The following is a 24,365-nucleotide window of genomic DNA, read 5'->3' on the forward strand; positions in this document are numbered from 1 at the left end:
ATTCTAGGGGGGACAAAATGGGAAAAATATCTGTAACCTGAGGCAGGCAAAGACTTTTTAGGCAAGATTTTTTTTTTAAAGTAGTAATCATTAAAAAAAGACAGACAGAGAGAGAGAGAATGGACTTCGTCAAAATTTTAAAATGTCTGTTCATCAAGACACCCTTTAGAAAATGAAAAGATAAGCCAATCACAGGAAGAAAAAAAATACATACATATGACCAAAATACATAGAAAACTACAAAGTGATAAGAAAAAAACAAAATACCATTTCTAAAAATTTGGTCAAAATTTAACAGACCCAAAGATATAAGAAGAGTCAGTAAGTACATGAAAAGGTACACTAATCATCAGAAAAGTGCAAATTAAAACCACAATGAGTTATCACTTCACACCCAATGAAATGTTTACAACTAAAAGGATTAATGTTACCAAATGCTAATCGGGACATAGAGCAACTGAAATTCTCATAAACTGCTGGTAGAGGTGGTCCAATCCAGCAGGAAAACTATGTGCCAATTTCTTATGATGTTCAATACACACCTAGCATTTAAGCCAGCAATTCCATTCATAGATATGTACCCAAAAGAAATGAAAACAGATGCACACAAAGATGAACACAAAGACTGGACACAAATGTTCACAGCAGCTTTTGTCACACTAACCACAAAATGGAAATAATCCAAATTCATCAACAGATGAATAGATAAGCAGAAGGTTTTCAAATGACTTTACACAGATACATCAGAGGAATCACTACCTACAGCAGCTATAGCCTTATAAAATGTATTTCTTATTTATTTATTTATTTATTTATTTGACAGACAGAGATCATAAGTAGGCAGAGAGGCAGGCAGAGAGAGAGAGGAGGAAGCAGGCTCCTTGCTGAGCAGAGAGCCCGACGCAGGGCTTGATCCCAGGACCCTGAGACCATGACCCGAGCCAAAGGCAGAGGCTTTAATCCACTGAGCCACTCAGGTGCCCCTAAAACGTATTTCTTAAATAATAAGACTTGAAAGTTGAAATTACTCGTTGATCCATGGGCTGCAAAATGGATGCTGTGTTAGCAGACACAAAAACAACATTCATCTCATACATCTCCACTGGAGCTCTTAGGTGACCAGATACATTGTCAATGAGCATAACCATGTTGTCAACAGATGTACTGTCATCCAGGCTCTGTTGTTTATTTATAGAGCAGAGGCAGAGTAGATTTAGCATAATTCTTCAGGGCCCTGGGATTATCTGTGTGATAAATGAGCACTGGCTTCAACTTCAAGTCACCAGCTACATTAGCCCCTCACAAGAGAGTCAGCCAAACCTTTGAAGTGTTGAAGCCAGGCACTGACTTCTTCTCTCTAGCTATGCCAAATCCTAGATGGCTTCTTCTTCCAAAAGAAGGCTGTTTTGTCTATTTTGAAAATCTGTTGTTTAGTGCAGCCGCCTTCATTCATGATCTCAGCAAGATCTCCTGGAGCACTTGCTGCAGCTTCTGTATCAACACTTGAGTCACTTTGTACTTCTATTTTAAGGAGACAGCTTCTTCCCTTAAGCCCCAGAAACCACCCCTGCCAGCTTCACACTTCTCTTCTGCAGCTTGCTCACCTCTCTCAGCCTTCACAGAATGACAGAGTTAGGGACTTGTTCTCCACTAGGGTTTGGCTTAAGGGAATTTGTGGCTGGTGTGATCAATCCAGACCAGTCAAACTTTCTCCAGATCAGCAGTGAGTCTGTTTGCTTTCTTATTATCCATGTGTTCACTGGAGTAACAATTTCAATTTCCTTCAAAAATGTGGCTGTTTGGCACAAGAAGCCTAGTTTTCAGCCTATCTCAGTTTTCAGCATGCCCTCTTTTTTTTTTTTTTTTAAAGACTTATTTATTTATCTTTTTGAGAGAGAGAGATATCAAAAGTAGTCAGAGAGGCAGGAGGAGAGAGGGGGAAGTAGGCTCCTACTGAGTAGAGAGCCTGATGCAGGGCTCGATCCCAGGACCCCAAGACCATGACCTGAGCTGAAGGCAGAGTCTTAACCCACTGAGCCAACCAGGCACCCCTCAGCATGCCTTCTTTACTAAACTGAATCATTTTTTGTTTTTGATCTAAAGGGAGACTTGTGACTTCTCCTCTCATTTGAACACTTAAATGGCTTGGAGAGTCATTAACTGGCTTAATTTAAATACTGTTGTGTCTCAGGGAATATGGAGATCCAAGAAGAGGGAGAGAAATGGCCAGTGATTGGAACAGCAGAACACATACATTTGTCAGTTAAGTTTGTGGTCGTATGTGGCTGCAGTTTGCAGAGCCCCCAAAACAATCACAATAGTAACATCAAATATTACTGACCACAGATCACCATAACAATAAAGAAAAAGTTTGAAATATTTTAACAATTGCCAAATTGGACTCAGACACAAAGTGAGCAAATGCTGTTGGAAAAATGATAATAATAGACTTCACTCAATGCAGGGTGACCAAAAACTTTTGGCCAAAACTTTGTCAAAAAATTAAATATCTGCAAAGTACAATAAAACAACATATGATTGTACATGCTGAAAAAAAGTGGGAGACAGGAGCACCTCGGTGCCTCAGTGGGTTAAGTGTCTGCATATAGCTCAGGTCATGATCCCAGGGTCCTGGGATCAAGCCCCATGTCAAGCTACTCCCTCAGCAGGAAGCCTGCTTCTCCCTCTCCCTCTGCCTGCTACTGCCCATTTGTGCTCTCTCTCTGTCAAATAAATAAATAAAATCTTAGAAAAAAAAAAAATAGGTGTCAGACAGTTGCACTATTGCAGTGATAAAATTATGCCCCTCACCAAAATTGAAACTCGTTAACTTCTTCATGTGCCGGCTACTTTCAGGGTACTTTCAGCAGTGGAAATAAAACAATGAACAAAATCACCTGTCCTCACAAACCTTATACTCTAGTAAGGGAAAAGATGTGAGATGCTCACGACGTATATGAAAGTGCTACAGCAAAAAAAGGAAGCCAGCAAAGCTGTGCATGAGGAGGGGATGAGCTTGATACTCCTTACAGAAGGGTCACAGAAGGCCTCACCGAGAACATGCCCTATGAAAAACAGGGCCTGAAGAAACTGAAGGACTAAGCCATGTGACTATCTGGGGAAACAGTGTTTCACCAAGAAATAACAGTAAGTACAAAGTCTCTAGTGTTAGAGTATGAGTGACATGTTTAAGAAACAGGCAAACAGGTGCCTGGAGCAGAATAAACAAGGGACTGAAAAGTGGGAGAGAAGTCAGAAAGGGGCAGTGGACTGTCACTGAGGGGAGAGGACTCTGGCTTTTGCTCCAAATGAGAGGGGATACCACCTCAGGACAATATTAAGTATGATCTGACTTCTTAAAGGACCCCTTTTTAAAGGATCACTTTGGTTGCTGGCCTCAGAAGAACTATCAGATGGCAAAAGCAGAAATAAGAAAGACCACCAGAGGGGCACTTGGGTGGCTCAGTGGGTTAAAACCTCTGCCTTCAGCTCAGGTCATGATCTCAGGATCCTGGGATCAAGCCCCACATCGGGCTCCTGCTCAGTGGGGAGCCTGCTTCCCCCTCTCTCTGCCTGCCTCTCTGCCTATTGTGATCTGTCTGTCAAAAAAATGAATAAAATCTTAAAAAAAAAAAAAAAAAGGAAGACCAACAGAAAGAGTAACCACAAAAGTCCAAGCTGACACTGGCTTGGGTAGGATAATTCGGGCAGGGTGATGAAAAGCTTCGGTTTCGGGAAGTCTGTCAGTGATAAAGCCAACAGGATTTATTGAAGGAATGACAGATTAAGTGTGAAAGGAAAGAGTCAGGGATGACTTCAAGGTTTTGGTCTGGGCAAATGAAAGGACAGAACTGCCATTTAACAAGATGAGAAGACTGTGGGAACAATACATTTGGAGTAGGGGACTGCAGGCAGCATAGAGAAATCAAGAATTCCTTTGAAGAGGTCCAAGCAGAAATGTGAGGTAAGCAGCTGGATATATGAGTGTGTAGTTCTGGGGTGAGATCTAGCTGAAGATATAAATTTGAAAGCCATGAATGGACATACGGTATTTAAAACCATGAGACTACTGCAATTCATATACCTTAAGTATGAGCTATGTGAAAATATTAATTCCAAAATGGATACTTAAATTAAATTGGTAACCTTTCTTTCATTCCCATCACTCCTATAAATTTAATTTAAAGAAAGTTGGTATTATAATGCCTAATAGCATTCATCATAGAAGCTCAGATTTTGGGAGTGAATTACAGACCTTCAGAATAACTGTGACTCCATGAAGTACAGAAAATCTTGCCCATTTGTTAACTATACAATAAACTTACTTCTTCAGAATGCAGCCAAGAATCAAGAATCAAAATAGGTTTTTGGGTAGACATGGTCATGAAATCCATGCGATTAAGTCCATGGATTTCATTAATTAGTAGAAATGCTCTTCTGATCCAAAACATGCAAACAGTGGTCTAAGACCATTTGGTTAAACAGGCAGAGGCCCACCAAAGCACAAATTCTTATTAACACCTTAGGATATCAATCTATAATGTAAGTGAAGACAATATAAGTGCAGGTAAAATACATATGATAATAATGACAGCAATCTTTTTTTAGGTTCCTTTGTTCCAGGTATTATGCTGGGTATCTCTTAGTATAACTTCATTTCTAATCCTTAAAACAATCCCTGAAAGTATCAATATTATTACTCCCACTTTTCAGATGGGGAATAGAGGCCAGAAAAGTTTAATATTTTGATCACAGTCGCATCACAACTAGAAGAGCCAGGACTAGAACCCAGTTGTGCTTGAATCCAAAGCCAGTATGCTCTAAACTATATCAGAAAAGGTATATTCTACATTCTTTTATAAGATGCTAAGGGAATTATCTATTATAATTATCATCTAAAATGTTTAAATTCTGGGACACTTAGGTGGTTCAGTTGGTTAAGCATCTGCCTTCGGCTCAGGTCATGATTCCAGGGTCCTGGGATCAAGTCCCCCATCCGGCTCCTTGCTCAGTGGGAAGCCTGCCTCTCCCCGGTGCTTATGTTCTCTCGCTCACTCTCTCTGACAAATAAAAAAGTAAAATCATAAATAAATAAATAAATAAATAGATACTCACTCTCTCTGACAAATAAATAAGTAAAATCATAAATAAATAAATAAATAAATAAATAAAGCGTTTAAATTCTAAACTTGGAATAAGAACCTGGAGAAAAATCCGTACCTTGATGGGGATAAATCAAAGCAGTAAATGATGCTGTACACTCTCAATTTGTAAAAATTACATTGATGTAAATTGGCTGCTACACAAAAACACAAAAGGTATTTTCTTACTTAGATCAAGAATGATGTTCCACTTAGACAAAAATATTCTAAATAGTTTTGTTCAACACCACCATTTCTGAAGAACATTATTTTATTTTAAAGATTTTATTTATTTATTTATTTATCAGAGAATGAGAAAGAGAGTGTGTGTGCACAAGCTGGTGGAGAGGCAGGCAGAGGAAGAAGCAGGCTCCCCACTAACCAGGGAGCCTAAGGTGGGACTCAATCTCAGGACCCCGAGATCATGACCTGAGCTGAAGGCAGACACTTAACAGACTAAGCCATCCAGGCATCCCTGAATTTCAGTCTTTTATCTGAAAAATCTCTGGAATTATTTCCAATACTCTTATTTCAGTTGAAAATATTCAGTTGAGAATAAAATTTTTAAAATCATCATGTCTTAAAATGGCAATAACAGATAAGAAAGAAACAAAATTGACTAACAATACAAATGTCTTATATTTTAGTCAGAAAATTAAACTTCTTCTTTCATCAATCCTAAACCAGATGTCAAGCAAATACTGAAATTGACTAGCCTAAATTTCATCACAACTAATTTTGCAAATAAGGTACCATAGCACTTTAGAGATGACAAATGTCCACCATAAGGCAATTCCAAGGCAAACAGAGGGAGAAAGAAAAGATAAAATCCATCCCAAATCCACAAAGAATGCTTCTTACCCTGCCACACCCACTATAATGAACAATTAAACAGCCCATTCCTTTTGGGAGGAGGCAGGAAAGGGGTGAGTTCTATCATTCCAAGGCCTCCCTTTAAGTTATCAAAAGGTCTATAAACCCAAAGATACTGACTACTTCTCTTCAACAAATGTGTGCTTGCTTTGTGACAGTCCCTTCCTCCTAGCAGGGAAGTCATTATATTTTCAGTACCAGCTAAGAAAAAAATAATCCTTGAGATTCAATTTTACTGTCTCAGGAAAAATCAAACAACTAATAAAATCCTTTCTAGACACAAAAACTGCTAACAGACGCATGAAAAAATGCTCAACATCACTAGACATTAGGGAAACACAAATGAAAATCACAATGAGACACCACTTCACGCTGGTCAGAATGGCTAAAAGTAGGAACTCAGGCAACAAAAGATGTTGGCGAGGATGCAGAGAAAGGGGAACCTTCTTATACTGTTGGTGGGGATGCTAACTGGTGCAGCTACAGGGGAAGACAGTATGAAGTTTCCTCAAAAAGTTAAAAACAGCACTACCCTATGACCCAGCAATTGCAGTAAATTAGGTATTTATCTGAAGTATACAAACATACTGATTTGAAGGGGCACAGGCACCCTGATGTTTATAGCAGCAATGTCCACCATAACCGAACTATGGAAAGAGCCCAGAAGTCCATCGACAGATGAATGGATAAAGAATATGTGAGATAGACACACACACACACACACACACACACACACGCCCAGAAGTCCATCGACAGATGAATGGATAAAGAATATGTGAGATTGAGATAGACACACACACACACACACACACACACACACACACACACACACAGGAATATTATTCAGCCATCAAAAAGAATGAAATCTTGCCATTTGCAACAATGTGGCTAGAACTAGAGGATCTTATGCTATGCGAAATAAGTCAGAGAAAGATAAACACTGTATGATTTCACTCATATGTGGAATTTAAGAAACAAAAGAGATGAATATAGGGGAAGGGAAGGAAAAATAAAATAAGAGGAAAACAGAGAGGGAGGCAAACCATAAGAGACTCTTAACTACAGTGAACAAACTGAGGGTTGCTGGAGGTGGGGTGGGTGGGTAGGCAGATGGGGTAACTAACTGGGTGATGGCCATGAAGGAGGACACTTGATGTAATAAGCAGCACCAAATGTTATCTACACCTGATGAATCACTGAATTCTACCTCTGAAACTAATTATATAACATACGTTAATTAAATTGAATTTAAATTAAAAATTTTTTTTAATTTCTTTCTAAAGACATGGCTCCATCCTTTCTCATAGACTGCAAAATCTAACTGGTGAAAGACTTTAAAATAAGAAAAGCAAAAACTGCAATTATAAGAATCGGAGACTCTCAGAGTTTCTTAATCTAGGAAATAGCAGCCTTTTAGGATTCTGTTTAGGGAAATGACTACACAGGCCAATTTCTAAAATGTCATAATAGGCAAGTTCAGAGGACTAAACCTGATCATTTTCAGGACACAACCCAATGAAATAAATGTATGATTCTACTGGAAGAAACCTCTTTACATTTCAGAACCATTGTAATGTACCTCCAAAACTGTCCCAACAGCTAAGAAGTCATATATTTAAGGAGATGGGCATCTATTATCTAAACACAGTACCTTCATAATAAAAGTTCCTGACTGACTTGCACGATGAAAACTAAAAATAATTGAATATATTTGAAAATAATTTACCAAATTACTATTTGGTAAAATATGCCTTTTTATATCCCTTTGGAGACCAAACTTACTTTTACCATCATGCTAAGAAATAAAGCTACATTTCTGAGCTTTATAAAGTACCAGCAATTTACCTATTTCACATGGCACACCATCTTATACATGCTGAGTAAATCAGATTAAGAATTAATGGGTTAATAAATAACAGCCATATATACAATTATAGATAAGCGTGTACACGTGGGTTAGTATACACATATGTATACATGCATATGTTACCCAGCTCTGTCCACTGAGAGCTAACAATGACATCTCAGTAACAAAGATCATACCTAGCTCCAGATCCTGATCCTAAATACCATTCTCCAATAAAAGGAACTCCTTGAAAAAATGGGATGATTCTAGGGGTAGGACAGGAAAAATAAAAGATGAAGCTGGAGGATCTTTGTAGTACCCAATAGTAAGTGCTCAAATCTGCATTTTAACTTTTGTTTTTCATGATGAGACTTTCTGTTAAGTAAAGGAAGAAAATATTATTACCATTAGATTGTCCATAAGTGATACATGACTGTTGTCACTTCCTTTCTTTACCCAAAATATCCAACCCTGCATTCTCTAATCCCCAAAGGTTCACAGAGAAAAGAGGGGACTCATATAAAAGGCCAGAGCAATTAGGGGTTAGTCACAAAATTAAATCATACCGTGCAAAATTCAAGCTTTTTACCAGTTCATCTAATATGCGGTTATTTTTTAGGTCCGGCTCTGTGACTGTCTAGAAAGGAAAAACAACAGATGGGAAAAGGTCAGAAATAATAAAATAACTTGTCATAATCTTGTTTTGAAAATGTGTGACCCAACCTCCTGAGACTCCCCATCCCACTAAGTCTTCCAGGAAAGCCTCAAAATAAAGTTCATTTATCTCATACTAATATGGAATTTTAAAACAGTGAATCAGCATCTGCTGACTGAAAGTCTGATAAAAGTTCTCTACTGCCTCTGATAAAATCGTATACACTCTGTACAACTAAGATAAAACCTAACATGAGCAAGAATCGTTATTCAAAAAACCATCCCAAAAAATTTCTCCTGAAAAAACAGAACAGAGATGCTCTTTTAAGTGACCACATAGGGAGAGGCATTAGGTGCTACAAGAAAGGTAAAAACAAGGTTGGTGTTGAGGAATCCAACAGAAAAATGACAGATTCCATAGTTATTTGGCATGAATGGTATTCAGTTCATCTCCTTAATGATATAATCTTGGCTATGGCAAGACATCAGCTTGTAAAGAGATTAAACTTGGGAGCCAAACTGCATCATTTCTAATGTAGGGAAATAGTTCAGAGAAGTTCAATGACATCTTAACACCATGTACCTACCAGAGGCACCAAACTAAAACCCAAACCCTTCAATTAGTCTCAGTATCCTTTCTATTAGACCTCACTGCCTCTTCTTTTTTCTTTATTCCTATTTATGTTTACTTGCCCTTTTTACCTACCTTTTTGCCTACTTGAAATGCTTCAGAAACTCTAACATCAAATTTCCTACTGTTTTCCATGAAGGTCTAATTTGAGAAAGAAGTAAGGGACCGTTATGAGATACCTAGGTGGCTCAGACAATTAAGCGCCTGACTCTTGATTTCAGCTCAGGTCATGATCTAAGGATTGTGAAACTGAGCCCTGGGTCAGGCTCCTTGCTCACTGTGGAGTTTGCTTGAGTTTCTCTCCTTCTCCCTCTGCTCCTTCCCCCACTCCCTCCCTCCCTCTTTCTTTTACTAAAATAAATAAATAAATAAAATCTTTTTTTAAAAAAGAAGAAAAAGAAGTAAGGAACCAGTTAGGCTGGGCTCGACCCAATGGCCATGAATCTTTGGCTTCCACACAAATACTTAAATACCAACCCTATGCAAATGAATAATCCTACCATCAGATTTTCTACCCAGGGTGAAAAATTATAAAACATGAGAAGCCAAGCCATTAAACATAGATCATAAGACTTAAAAGTGCTACATCCTGATCTTAGAATTAGTTTCTACTTCCTAAAATACATTTAGGTTTTGAAATCTTTATGAAAAATTGAACAAAGCCCAGGTGCCCAGGTCTCTATCTATGTGTTTTAGAGGTTCTTTCTGAAAATGTCTTTTCTGTAGCTTAATTCAATAATTATACCTCTTCCCTTGAACTTCTGTGTATACATGATACAGAAATTTGCACCAATCAATTAAGTTTACAAGAAAAAAACAGGAAAGAAAAACTTACCACACAACAAGTTGGACATTGTGTTTTATAGGACAGGAATTTTCTTATACAAAGAGAACAGTCTGCAAAAAAACAAATGCAACGTAATAAATTAGTTAAGCTACATTAATAACATAGGAATCTGACTTCTAACTAAATCTGACTTAAGCCCTAGAACATTTCCATCATCTAAGGCATATCATTATAATCTCAAAATTCTAAAACCTCTACTCTACATATGCATACTCGCAAAAGTGACAAAGTAGCATTTTTAGGACAGGGAAAAATATCAAATAATAATAATTGTGAGTCCCTAGGATATCACAACTCCATAAAATGTAGGAAACATACATTTAAGACCTGGGATGGATACTGTATATACATGTTAGACATCCCTATGCCTAACATTCTAAAATATAAATTTTGAAATAAGATATACACACGTTAAAAAATAATATATACCTAGGCTATCAATTAGGGATTTCTACATCCTAACTCTACAAATGATGTTGAACATCCAACATATAACAAGTACTTTGTGGCAAGCACTCAGAAAAGAAAAATATATAAGGGAAGGTTCTTGACCTCAGGGAGCTAACAAAGTAGTGAGGTAATTTCAGTAACATTCATTGTAATAAATCCTAAGGATTTAAGCAGGAAATTGTCATTAACTAAATTCTTCACATCCAAGGCAGTATAAAATTATCTCCCAAAGAAGGGGGAAATGTGACTAAATAGAATGCTCCCTTAATGGTAGCTAATTTGCTATCAGTCCAAATTCAGCTTAGTGAAGGGGCCTCACTAAAAAGGATTCAATTTAGTTAAAGAGGAGGAGACAGTATGATTTTGGGTATAGATAACCAGGAAATCAACAAGTCCCGGCAGCCTCAGCAAGAGCATCCAGGGGGAAAAATGAAAGAACATGTTAAAAGAGAAGATAAAAAGGCAATGGGTTAAGTTTTGTGGGAAAGCAAAGATGAATAAAGGGGAAATTCCGGTTTACAGGTTTACAGGTAAGGAGTTAGAAAGTCATTACCCCATCTCCATCTAATAACAAATAAAAAGACTGAAAAATCAGCTCTTCCTAGCTCCATCAGAGCTCCATCAGAGAACTGAGGTTAACAGACAAGCTGTTGCTCCAAAATTAGTCAGAAAGGCTTGACACAAAGAATCAGAACTTACCAGAGCAGAAACCTACACAAGAACCAGAGAAAAAGCCTCTGCTAGAACCAGTGCTGGAGCAGGAAAACTTGAATTGTAATTGGCAAATCACTGGAAGCTCAGCAGGGTGGAGTCTGAGAGTTAAAAACTCCAGGGGATCCAAGATAGAGGGTAGGCCCAAACATACATGAATTTCAGCTCCAAGGGTTCTACCCAGTACTCAAAGTGACAACCTGAAAAATCCCATAATCCTTCTGCAGGGAGAAGCAAAAGTAATCATTCTGCAATACATCAGAGCACTCTGTTCTTCTTAACAAGGCTTGCCCTCAAGAGAAACTTTACCAGTCCCAAGTCTCTGGGGGTATTATCAGAGCTAACCTCAGGAAGGGAAATAAGCAACTCCAGCTACCTCTACTCATCCTGTCCCACCAAGGGGAAGAATACACTTGAAGTTTGTTGTGAAGTTCACAGTCCAGGGCACGGGCTCACTAAATGATAGATATAATCATAGAACTACAAAACACGGTACTTCTGACATCTCATGGCCACATTACTTTATAAAGGTCTATTTACAGTCCCATTTCGCTAGTACATCATGACTGGTTATTAGGAAAAAACTACAAGGCATACTAAAAAGCAAGACATAGCTTGAAGAAACTGCACTCATCAGAATCATAGCCAAATATGGCACAAAAGCTGGAATTAAAAAACCAGGAATTTAAAACAACTGGACAAAGCTGACGACATGGAAGAACAGATGGGTAATGTAAGCAGAGAGATGGGAATTCTAAGAAAGAATCAAAAAGAAATGCTAGAGATGAAAACCACTGCAAAAAGAATGACGAATACCTTTGATGGTATCAGTAGACTGGACACAGTTTAGGGAAAAATCACTGCACTTAATATCTCAACAGAAACTACAAACGTGAAAAGAAAAAGACTGGAAAAAACAGAACAATACTTAAGAACATTTTGTAGCAGGACATTATACAAGGTGTGATATACATGTAATAGCAATACCAAAAGGAGAAGAAAGATGGGGAAAAAACAAATATTTGAAGCAATAATGACTGAGAATTCCCCCCAAAACAGTCAGAAAGCAAACCAGAGATCCAGGAAGCCAAGAGAACACAAGAAGGAAAAATGCCAAAAAAAAACTCACAAAACCCTACAACCTGGTATATCATATTTGAGCTGCAAAAAATCAAAGATAAAGAAAATAATCTTGAAAAGAAGCTGGGGTGGGGGTGGGGGGACGACACCTTAGCTACAGATAACCAAAGAAAGAATCAAATCCAACTTCTCAGACACCATGCAAGCAAGAAGATAATGGAGAATTGAAAGAAAAGACCCACCACCAACCTAGAATTTTATGTCCTGTGAAATAATCCTTTAAAAGTAAAAGAGAAACAGACCTGCTCTGACAAATGAAAATGGAGGACTTTGCTCCCAGTAGACCTGCATCATAAGAAATCTTTTAAAAAGTCCTTCAGAGTTCATAAAAAATTTTAAAAAATAATAATTAAAATTAAAAAAAAAAAAAAAAGTCCTTCAGAGGGGCACCTGGGTGGCTCAGTGGGTTAAAGCCTCTGCCTTTGGCTTGGCTCATGATCCCAGGGTCCTGGGATCGAGCCCCACATCGGGCTCTCTGCTCAGCAGGGAGCCTGCTTCCCTTCCTCTCTCTCTCTCTGCCCACCTCTCTGCCTACTTGTGATCTCTGCCTGTCAAACAAATAAATAAAATCTTTAAAAAAAAAAAAAAAAAGTTCTTCAGAGAGAAGGAAAACAAGTCAGAAGCCTAGATCTATATAAACAAAGAAAAAGCACTGGAGAAGGAATAAATATAGGTAAAATAAAAACTTTTATTTTTCTTATTCTTAATTGATCTAACAGGTAACAGTATCTTCAGTTTTTTCATATATTTATTATATTCACATATATATAAAAACATACACACATATTTTCATTCTTATGTGCGCTTATGTGTAAACGGAATGAATGACATCAATGATACAAAGTACTGGAGGGAGGAATTAGATGTAATCTGCTCTGGCTGCCACAACAAAATACCATATGCTGGTGCCTTAAAGAAAATAAATTTATTTTCTCACAGTTCTGGAGGCTAGAATTCGATATCAAGATGCCATATGATCAGTTTGTGGTAAGGACTCTCTTTTTGGCTTGTAGATGGCTGCCTACTCAAAGTGTCCTCTCTTGGCAGGGGGGAGAGAACAAGCTATATATGTCTCTTCTTTCAAGGGCACTAACTCCCTCATCAGGACCCCACCTTCATGGTCACAACTAAACCTAAATAACTCCCAAATACTCCCAAATACACTAGGGATTAGGGCTTATGAATTCTGGGAGGGACACAGCTCAGTCCACACCATTCTGCTCCTTGCCCCCTGAAAATCCATGCCTTCTCCTGTGCAAAATGCATTCATTCCATACCACCAGTCCCAAAAGTCTTTAATTCATTCCAGCACTGACTCTAAAGGCTATAAAGTCCAAAATATCATCTAAATCAGATATAACTGAAACATGAGGTATGATTTATTCTGAGGCAAAATTTCTCTCCAGATTCATTCTCTTGACTATCAGTGTTATTACCTTCACAGTATAAAAAAATCTCCTAAGCAATGCTGTAAATCAAGAATTCCCAAACCCGGCGACTTATATGAATCACCCGGGAGAGATTATTGTTGGTTTTAATTTTTTAGTTTCCCAGGCCCTACCCCCAGTTATATGGATTCAATGCATTTGGGCCAGTAAACTGCATCTATAATATGTGATTCTGATTGAACAACAATTTTTTTTTAATTAGCATGTTTTTTTGCTACTACATTTAACTATATAAAGTTGTCATTTTTCAGTAAGTCAAAAAAAGAACAAATACTCGCAATTTTATGTGGTTTAATGTAACACTGTACACTTACTATGTGCTCTCTTTTAAGCATGTTTTATGTATTAACTCTTTTGATCCTTACAACAACCCTGAGGCTAGTACTAACATCAGTCCTATTTTACAATAAGTAAAATGCAATTCAGGGTTCACCCAATTCAACCAAGATCACAAAGGAAATAGGTGGCAAAGGCAAGTACCAGAGCTCATGCTTTTAACCTATTAATTATTTAAAACATATACAATTTGTTTATAAAATACATTTATTCTATATACCTATATAATAGAAATAAATATTATTTCACTAACAGGATCACATGTACCAGAGTATGCATAATGAGACTACTGCTTTCTCTTCTGCATAATCTTGTATGTGTTTTGTTTCACAAAAAGAGAACCAGACACAGGCCCAAAGTAGATCAAGCTCTCGGCTTACTTTCAGTCTACTAGTTTACTACCAAATATGTACTGGTGAACTGCAGACCAGCATAATGCATTCTCTAGTGAGCAACTATGATATTCCAATCAAAGTTAGAGCTGTTGAAGAGCTCTGGACTATGTATTCCTCAGTGGCTTTATTTAAATCATCTGTGAAGTCTATTTTTCCTCCCAAAATCCAACTATGAGCTCTAATTCTGTGGACACGGTGGAGGAGAGTAGAATAAAATAGCGATGTAATGGGTAGTTTCAGGGGCGCCTGGGTGGCTCAGTTGATTAAGCATCAGACTCTTGATTTTGGCTCAGGTCATGACTGCAAAATCATGAGATCAAGCCCCACGTCAGGCTCCAAGCTCACAGGGAGTCAGATGAGATTCTTTCCCTCTCCCTCTGCCCCTCCCCAGCTCACATCCTCTCTCTCTCTAATAAATAAATCTTTAAAAAAAAAAAGGTGGGGGGGAGGTAGCTTCACAGAAACACCCAAGGCTTGGGGAAGGAAGCATTTCTAATCTCAAACAGGATACATCCAGCTGCTAGCTTTCAAATATCAAAAGAGCCTAGCATCCTAACAATAAAAAGCAAATTTCTAAAAGTTAAACCAATTATTTTTGTGTGTGATCTTAAAGCTTGTATGAGAAAATGAACCACTTCAAAAATTCTTCTCCTGTGTCGAGTTAAAATAAGAAAATCTAGTTCCCGGTTTGAAAGGAATACGTCCTGGAAAGCTGAGAAAGCTGGTCTCTGCCTCCAGTTCTAGGGTTAAATGACCAGCTAGCTGCTAAGAAAGAACCATCCCTCCTGACAGCAGTAGTCCAGCATTCCCATACGCGCAGTTCTGCAGGACCGTATGTCCCATCTGTATGTGCAGCTATCGCTCTTCTCCCATCTTGCTCACAGTGCTGCCTCATAAGAATATAAAAGAAGAAAAACACAGTATTTGGGTCACCAATTCTAGTCGATTCAGAACAGCAGAACATGATTGCCCTACCTAGTTCCTATTAAGTTCTGTGGCCTTTTGTGTCATTAAAACAATACCACAGACCACAGAGCAACCTCTGGTCTTGCAGGAACTGTAACAAATGTGTTTAGTAGCAAAGGTCTATCAAATCATGAGTGGTACAATATGAAAAATAAGTGCTCATAAAATAATTACTGAAAGTACCCTCCACTGACTTCCTTTTAAATAAAAAATGACATCAGTGACAACTGTAAGTGACAAAGAAATAAACAATGAAAAAAAAAAAGAATGGAAGTACAGCCTAATTTTTTCAGCTAAGTAGAGTTCACAGAATTCATAAAAAGTAGTCTTTCATCTACAGAAGGGACACCCATCTCTGTCCATGAGAAAGTAACAGGGTCCAGAATTACGATCCTTCCATAAACAACTAAAACACTGGAGGGATATATGAAACACAACTATTTTCGGACTTCGGACAAAGGCAGAAATGAGAAAGTTCGATCACAGCCCAACCTTTGGAGGCATTTTCATGACCACAGTATATGGAGAAGAGCCAAGCAGCCCATCAGTCTTGCTAGGTAAAGCAGCAAAGATCAGAATGCAGGGCAATCCAGGTAGCTAGATTTTCTAGGGCAGAGTACCAGAGAGAGAGAGGCTGTTCCACACATATACAGTCAAATGGTCTTTGACAAGGGCACCAAGGGTACACAGTGGATAAAGGGCAATCTCATCAACAAATGCTGGTGGAAAAAGTATATTTCCACATGCAAAAGAATGAAGATTTGAAACTATAAAGCTCTTAGAAGAAAACAAAGGGGAAAAGCCTCATAACATCATCCTTGGGAATGATTTCCTAGATATGATAACAAAGGCCATGGCAAAAAAAAAAAAAAAAAGAAGTGAAAATAGTGGGACTTCATCAAATTAAAAAGCTTCTGCAAATAAAATTAACAAGTCAGGAAATGAGAGATGTTGGTGAGGATGCAGAGAAAGGGGAACCCTCCTACACTGTTGGTAGGAATGCAAGCTGGTGCAGCCCCTCTGGAAAAGATCATGGAGGTTCCTCAAAAAGTTGAAAAATAGAGCTACCCTACGACCCAGCAATCACACTACTGGGTATTTACCCTAAAGACACAAATATAGGGGTGCCTGGGTGGCTCAGTGGGTTAAAGCCTCTGCCTTCGGCTCAGGTCATGATCCCAGGGTCCTGGGATCGAGCCCCACATCGGGCTCTCTGCTTCCCTTCCTCTCTCTCTGCCTGCCTCTCTGCCTACTTGTGGATCTCTGTCTGTCAAATAAATAAATAAAATTTAAAAAAAAAAAGATACAAATGTAGTGATCTAAAGGGGCATGTGCACCCAAATGTTTATAGCAGCAATGTCCGCAACAGCCAAACTATGGAAAGAACCTAGATGCCTATCAACAGATGAATGGATAAAGAACACACACACACACACACACACACACACACACACACACACTGGAATACTATGCAGCTATCAAAAGAAATGAAATCTTGCCATTTGCAACGACATGGATGGAACTAGAGGGTATTATGCTGAGTGAAATAAATCAATCAGAGAAAGAAAATTATATGATCTCTCTGTTATGAGCAATTTGAGAGGCAGGGAAGAGAGTTGTGCGGAGTAGGGAAGGAAAAACTGAAACAAGATGGGATTGGGAGGGAGACAAAGCATAAGAGACTCTTAATCTCACAAAACAAACTGAGGGTTGCTGGGGGGTGGGGGGGAAGGGATAGGGTGGTTGGGTAATGGACATTGGGGAGGGTATGTACTGTGGTGAGTGCTGTGAAATGTGTAAGCCTTATGATTCACAGACTTATACCCCTGGGGCAATTAATACATCCTGTGATAATAAAAATAATTTAAAAAAAACAAAAAGCTTCTGCAAAGGAAACAATGAACAAAGTAAAAAAAAACAACCTATGAAATAGGAGAAAATATCTGTAAACCATATACCTGAAAAAGAGTTAATATCCAAAACATTCAAGGAACACCTATAACTCAACAACAACAAAAATACCCCAAAACAAGATTTGAAAAGGGCAAAGCATCTGAATAGACATTTCTCCAAAGACATACAGTTGGCCAACAAGTATATGAAAAGATGCTCAACATCACTAACCATCCGGGAAATGCAAATCAAAACCATAATGAGATATCACTTCACACCTGTTAGGATAGCCAATTATTTTTAAAAAGTAGAAAATAAAGTTGGTAACACTGTAGAGAAACTAGAAACTTGTACACTGTTGATGGAAATGTAAAATGGTACAGTCACTATGGAAAACAGTATGGTGGTTTCTCAAGATTAAAAATAGAATTACCATATGAGCCAACAATCCCACCTCTGGGTAGTTATCCAAAAGAAATGAAAAAAGGATCTCAAACAGATATCTGCACTACCATGTTCAAAGCAGCATCATTCACAATAGCCAAAAGATGGGAGCAACCCAAGAGTCACCAACAACTGAATGGATAAAGAAAATGTGATACATACATACAATGGAATATTATTCAGCCTTTAAAAAGAAGGAAATCCTGCCACATGCTACCACATGGATGAATCTTGAGGACATTAAGCTAAGTGAAAAAACCAATCACAAACAGACAAATACTATATAATTCCATTCATATGAGATATCTAGTCAAATTCATAAAAGAAGAAAAAGGAATGGTTGTTGCCAGGACTTAGGTAAGGAGAAATGAGGAGTTTCTGTGCACTAGATATAAAATTTCAGTCACACAGAATAAAAAAGTTCTAAAGATTTCTTATATAGTAATGAACATATAGTTAACAATACTACACATGCAACAATTTGTTAATATGGTAAATTTCTTGTTATGTGTTTTATACCAATCCCTCAGCAGCACCACCCCCCAAAAAACCCAGCCCTATAGAAAAGGCTACTCTAAATCCACACCAACAAAACTTGACAGAATCAGTCTAATCCACAAATGACTTACCCGCCTGCCACAACACAGCCCAACATGCCAATAAGTTATACAATAAAACTACCCAATCAAAAAGGTAAACACTATAATGGCAAGCATCTAATCAAAAATTACTAGTCATGCAAAGAAATAAGAAAATATCATTTATACACAAGAAAGGTAAAAAAAAAAAAAAATCAGTCAACAGAAACAGACTTGGAAATGACACAGATAATGGATTAGCAGATAGGGAGGTTAAACTCACTATTAGAAATATGTTCAGGGACACCTGGGTGGCTCAGTTGGTTAAGCAGCTGCCTTCGGCTCAGGTCATGATCCCGGCGTCCTGGGATCGAGTCCCACATCGGGCTCCTTGCTCAGCAGGGAGCTTGCTTCTCCCTCTGCCTCTGCCTGCCATTCTGTCTGCCTATGCTCGCTCTCTCCCCCTCTCTCTCTCTGATAAATAAATAAAATCTTTAAAAAAAAAAAAATATGTTCAGTGGGGCACCTGGGTGGCTCAGTGGGTTAAGCCTCTGCCTTTGGCTCAGGTCATGATCTCAGGGTCCTGGAATCGAGCCCTGCATCGGGCACTCTGCTCCGCAGGGAGCCTGCTTCCCCCTCTCCCTGTGCCTGTCTCTCTGCCTACTTGTGATCTCTGTCTGTCAAATAAATTAATTAATTTTTTAAAAAAAGACTATGCTCAGTATGCTCAAAGCTTAAAACACACACATAAACCTAGTGAAAAAAGAAATGGAAAATATGTTTTAAATGAAATTTCTAGAAATGATCAATATAATATCTGAAATGAAAATTTCATTGGAAGAGACTAACAGCTGAGATACTACAGAATAAAAAGTGGATAGACCTGAAGGCATAGCAAAAGAATTATCCAAAACTAAGCACAGAAAGGCAGGGTGAGTGTGGGGAATAGGGGTAGAGACCAAAACAGAAAAAGAAAAAAGAGTCTCAGTGTCTGTAGATAAATATCAAGCAGTAAAGTAAAAATAGTTAAGATTTAACAAAATTTAATTGGAGTCAATACTGGAGCATAGGATGGATGTATTAACAGAAAAATACTCAAAAGAAACAATGGCTAAAATCTTTCCAAATATAAACCCAAAGCTAAGGAACCCCAAACAAAACAAATACAAAGTAAACAAAACTAAAGCATATTACAAATTTCTGAAAATCAGTGATAAAAAAGAAAATATGAAAAGCAGCCATGGGGCGCCTGGGTGGCTCAGTGGGTTAAGCCTCTGCCTTTGGCTCAGGTCATGATCTTGGGGTCCTGGGATCAAGTCCTGCATCAGACTCTCTGCTCAGCAGGGAGCCTGCTTCCCCCTCTCTCTCTGCCTGTCTCTCTGCCTACTTGTGATCACTCTCTGTCAAATAAATAAATAAAATCTTAAAAAAAAAAAAAAAAAAGAAAAGAAAAGAAAAGCAGCCAGGGAAAAAAGGTACATTATACACAGAAAGCTATAAATAAAAAGAACGCACCTGGTTTCATCTGAAACCAGTAAAGTCAGAATGACATTCTGAAAGGGAAAAAACATTAACCCTGAATTTATACCCATTAAAAACATCTTTCAAAAAAAAAAAAAAAATCTTTCAAAGGGCGATGAAGCAACTTTTTCAGACAAACAAAAGCTGAGACTTCTTTAGCAGCCTATGTATACTACAAGAAAAGTAGCAGAGAGTATAAAAATTATACCAGAAGTTAACTTTGATATGTACAAAGGAGAGTATCAGAAATGATAAATATGAGAGTTACACCAAAAAAAATTTTTTAATTTGTTTAAAAGATAATGGGTGTCTAAAGCAAATATAGAAACAATGTATTTTAGTGTCTATAATACATGTACACATAAAATGAATTACAATAAGATGACAGGAAGAGGGCAGAAGTACACATCTGTAACACAGTTCTACACTATTCAGGTAGCATAATACTGTTTGAAAGGAAGTTGTATTAAGTTAAAGAGGCATATTTTAAACTACCACTAAAATAATGAAACAGAGAAGCAAAGCTAGTAAGGCAACTGTGGAAAATTAACTTAAAAAATGTTTAACTATTTCTTAAAAAGGCAGAAAGAGAGCAAAGAATAGATGGACAAATAAAACACAAAATGGGAGTATATGTAAATCCAGCCTTATCAATAATTACTTTAACTTTCTGCAATAATGGAAATGTATCTGCACAGTTTAACACAGAAGCCACTAGTCACATGTGGCTATCCTGTGCCAATAAACTCAACCACTAAGATTAAATAGGTAAATTTAATGAAAGGAATAAAAAAAGGTTATTTTAGCAAACAAAAAGCAATTCTGTAACATTATGAAGGAAGAAATCATGAGCATCTCCATAAATGCAGAAAACATACTTGACAAAATTCAACATACATTTATGATTTAAAAAAAAAACCAGCTAATTAAGAAAGGAAATGCCTCAACTTGGTAAATTTATGAAAATGTATCATGAATATAATACTCTAACACAATATTTAAAAAACTAAATGATTTCCCCATAAATTAGGACTAAGAAATGGATGTCCGTTCACATCACTTCTACTTAAAATTGTACTAGAAAGGGCGCCTGGGTGGCTCAGTGGTTTAAGCCGCTGCCTTCGGCTCAGGTCACGATCTCAGGGTCCTGGGATCAAGTCCCATATCGGGCTCTCTGCTCAGCAGGGAGCCTGCTTCCCTCTCTCTCTCTCTGCCTGCCTCTCTCTCCATCTACTTGTCATCTCTCTCTGTCAAATAAATAAATAAAATCTTTAAAAAAAAAAAAATTGTACTAGAAGTACTAGCCTCTATAAAACAAGAAAAAAATATGACGCATGGAGATTAGAAAGTAAGAAATAAAGGTATTTTTATTCACAGATAACATGACTGTATATGTAAAAATTCTGAAGGAATCAACAAAAAGAGATGCTGGAATTAAAAAGTGAATTTACCAAGATCACAAGATAAAAAATCAATTAAAAAATTGTATTTCTATGGGGCGCCTGGGTGGCTCAGTGGGTTAAGCCGCTGCCTTCGGCTCAGGTCATGATCTCAGAGTCCTGGGATGGAGCCCCGCATCAGGCTCTCTGCTCAGCGGGGGGCCTGCTTCCTCCTCTCTCTCTGCCTGCCTCTCTGCCTGCTTGTGATCTCTGTCAAATAAATAAATAAAATCTTTTAAAAAAAAAAATTGTAGTTCTATGTTCATAGCCTGTGCAATGAAAGCTAAACCACACTGTTGAGAGAAATTAAAACTACAAAATGGAGGAATATACCAAGTTCATATATTGAAGACTCAACATTGTTAAGAAATCATTTCTACCCAGATTGATCTCTAAATTCAGAACAATCCCAACGTACATACCAGCAGCTTTTTTTGTAGAAACCGACAATGATTCTAAAATTTATATGTAATTGCATTTATATATAAAATGCAAAGATCCTAAATGGTCCAAATAATTTTAATAAAGAAAAACAAAATGGGAGGCCTTAAAATATCTATCAAGATGTAACACAAAGCTACAATAATTAAGACAGCAAGGTATTGGCACAGGGATAAACACAGAGAACAAGAGAACAGAAAAGAGTCCAGAAACAGATACACACATTATTGCCTGAGGCTATACTGACTAAGATGAGCAGTACTCTATCATGGGATTGAAATGTACTATATCTTAACTATACTGGTTACATGGTATATACCTTTGTCAAAATTCACTGATGCTTATATACTTTACTGTGCATTTAAAAGGGATGTGTTTTATTATATGTAAATTACATCTAAATAAAAATTATTTTAATAAACATTTCAAAACAATCCCCTAAACTTATCTTTACTAATGTGAATCTAATCTAGAAAGGAACTAACAATTATTAAGGGCCTGCATCATGCCAGACACTGGGTTCTGCACATTTAATTTTCATAATCATCTTCTAAAGTCGAAATTATTCATCAAATTTTTACATTTGAAGAAATGTTAACATTTGTAAATTCAACCAGCTGTAAGCTGGGGACTCAGGAGTCAAGCCTAAGTACACCCCTAATGCCCATGTTGCTACCACCACCACCCTCATAGGTCTTTGCTATAGAAACTTCTTACCAAAGCTACTACCATACACCAAATTAATTTTTTAAGCCTACCTTGTTTTTTTGTTGTTGTTGTTTAATCTTCTAAGACAGATGAAAATAGCTCCTAAACAATGACAATGACAGGCTCACCACTACGTGTTAAATACCTTAAGCTACAGAATAAAAAAATAAAATACATGATAGCCTCGGAAAGCTAAGTACAAGCAAAATTCAATTTAAGAGTCTTTCCAGCCTCACACAGCAAGGTAAGTGATAAATTGCCTGTAAAACTCTTTACTGGTAGATTTCCCACTGGGATTTTTAAACTTTGAATGTTTTAAAACTTTGAACTATATATCCATGTTAAGGTCTATATGACTGAACTACCTAAGTGTTAACCTGTTACAAAACAAAAATTCTGAAATTTAACATCTAAAAGTACTAGGCAAATAAATAACCACATATAGTGACCAAGATCTTTATTGCCGCAATGTTACAAGAGGCATAAAAATATCCAAGAGGAAACCCAAGAAAAGAATATGGGAGAAGATGCAATCTGAAAAGAACAAGAAAGGAAGAGATCTGCACACGGCCTGAGAACATCTGACATCAGGAACACTCCCTGTCCTATGGACTTCCTAGTCTTAACTAGGAACCACAGGAGATGACAGATCCAGGAAAACACACTTTTGCCATCTTTGCTTATAATAGCAAGAAATAGTGCCACCAGACCTCTGCTGGCAATATTACTCCATCTTCCATCTCTGGTTCTTCACTTCCATCTCTGGTCCCAGAAACAGCCCTTGGTGAAATGAGTGTGATGACTAAATGGGAAATTGATGCTATCACTTCTACCACCATCTTCAAATCCAAAAGACAATCTTCATAATGTACAGATACTCCTCTTTCATACGCTGGAGTGTTCCTCACAGATGAAAAAACTGTACTGGGAAAGCTCATGTTTGAAAGTTACCTGAAGGGTGTCACTAGAGATAAATGTAACCAGACATGCTGACTGCTTTCATTGTTGACACTGGACTAAATCTTGGGAGCCTGAATGATGGACATGTTATATTACACACAAGCTCAGGACGGTATCATTGCAAGGCTTCATTTCAATGTTGCCATAAGTCTCAAGTGTAGAGATTTATAATTTCCACTTATGACAGGGTAAATTTGATTCATAAAAAATTATCTTCTTCCAGTTCCAAGGACACAGGAATTTGTGAATAGTATATTCACTTCTTAAATGCTTTTTTCCCTTCCTAATTCTACTCCCCAACATTATCTGTCAATGGAGTTTTGTGCCTATCTATTTGGGGTGTACGGATAAATAAACTGATATGCAAGTATTCTTATGGGCCCATACATTAGCTACAAATTTTCTATGCAGTGAACATGCTTATATATAAATTATTTTTAATTTCTCCACCTAATTTGTTGAGGTAGTCCCAGTAGTTCCACTTCATTGAAATTAAGGATATTCAAAATTTTTATTTTGAGTCAAAAGCAGAGGTTCCCCAAAATTGTATATATTGTCATCAATCTTGTCCCTTATTGTTTGTCTATGAGACTTTCTCTAAAACAGTACAAACATTAAATGTCAGTGTTTTAATCTTTGACAATACGACATTACAAAGATTGCTTTTCTTTTGTTATTGCTCAGTTCAAACATCTTCATATATCCTTAAACCTTTCTACTCATTCGTTATTTCACTTTCCTCTGCAGTTTTTTTTTTTTTTCATCTCCCTTGGAATATTAGTGTCTTTGTTCCTGGTTTCTAAGAGATCATTTATGACTAAGGATGTCAACCATTTGCCATACAATGCAAATGAAATACCATGTTTTCTAACCAACATTTTACAATGATGTTTTACTTTCTGATTGTACAGAAGCTGCATAATGAAATATAGTGATTTCCTGC

The 24,365-nt window shown here is 37.4% G+C and overlaps 1 protein-coding gene across 1 annotated transcript in view; it reads right to left on the bottom strand.

The window, feature by feature from the left end:
• Positions 1-24,365, bottom strand: part of RAD18 (RAD18 E3 ubiquitin protein ligase) — a 105,753-nt gene that overhangs the window by 74,735 nt on the left and 6,653 nt on the right. Inside the window, exons 3-4 of the mRNA XM_059387891.1 lie at positions 9,981-10,042; positions 8,427-8,497 (exon numbers count right to left, since the gene is read on the bottom strand). Of these exons, the coding sequence (XP_059243874.1) occupies positions 8,427-8,497; positions 9,981-10,042 (133 nt within the window). The remainder of the gene's footprint in view (positions 1-8,426; positions 8,498-9,980; positions 10,043-24,365) is intronic.

This window comes from Mustela nigripes, chromosome 2 (assembly GCF_022355385.1).
Source record: "Mustela nigripes isolate SB6536 chromosome 2, MUSNIG.SB6536, whole genome shotgun sequence".
Taxonomy (NCBI): domain Eukaryota; kingdom Metazoa; phylum Chordata; class Mammalia; order Carnivora; family Mustelidae; genus Mustela; species Mustela nigripes.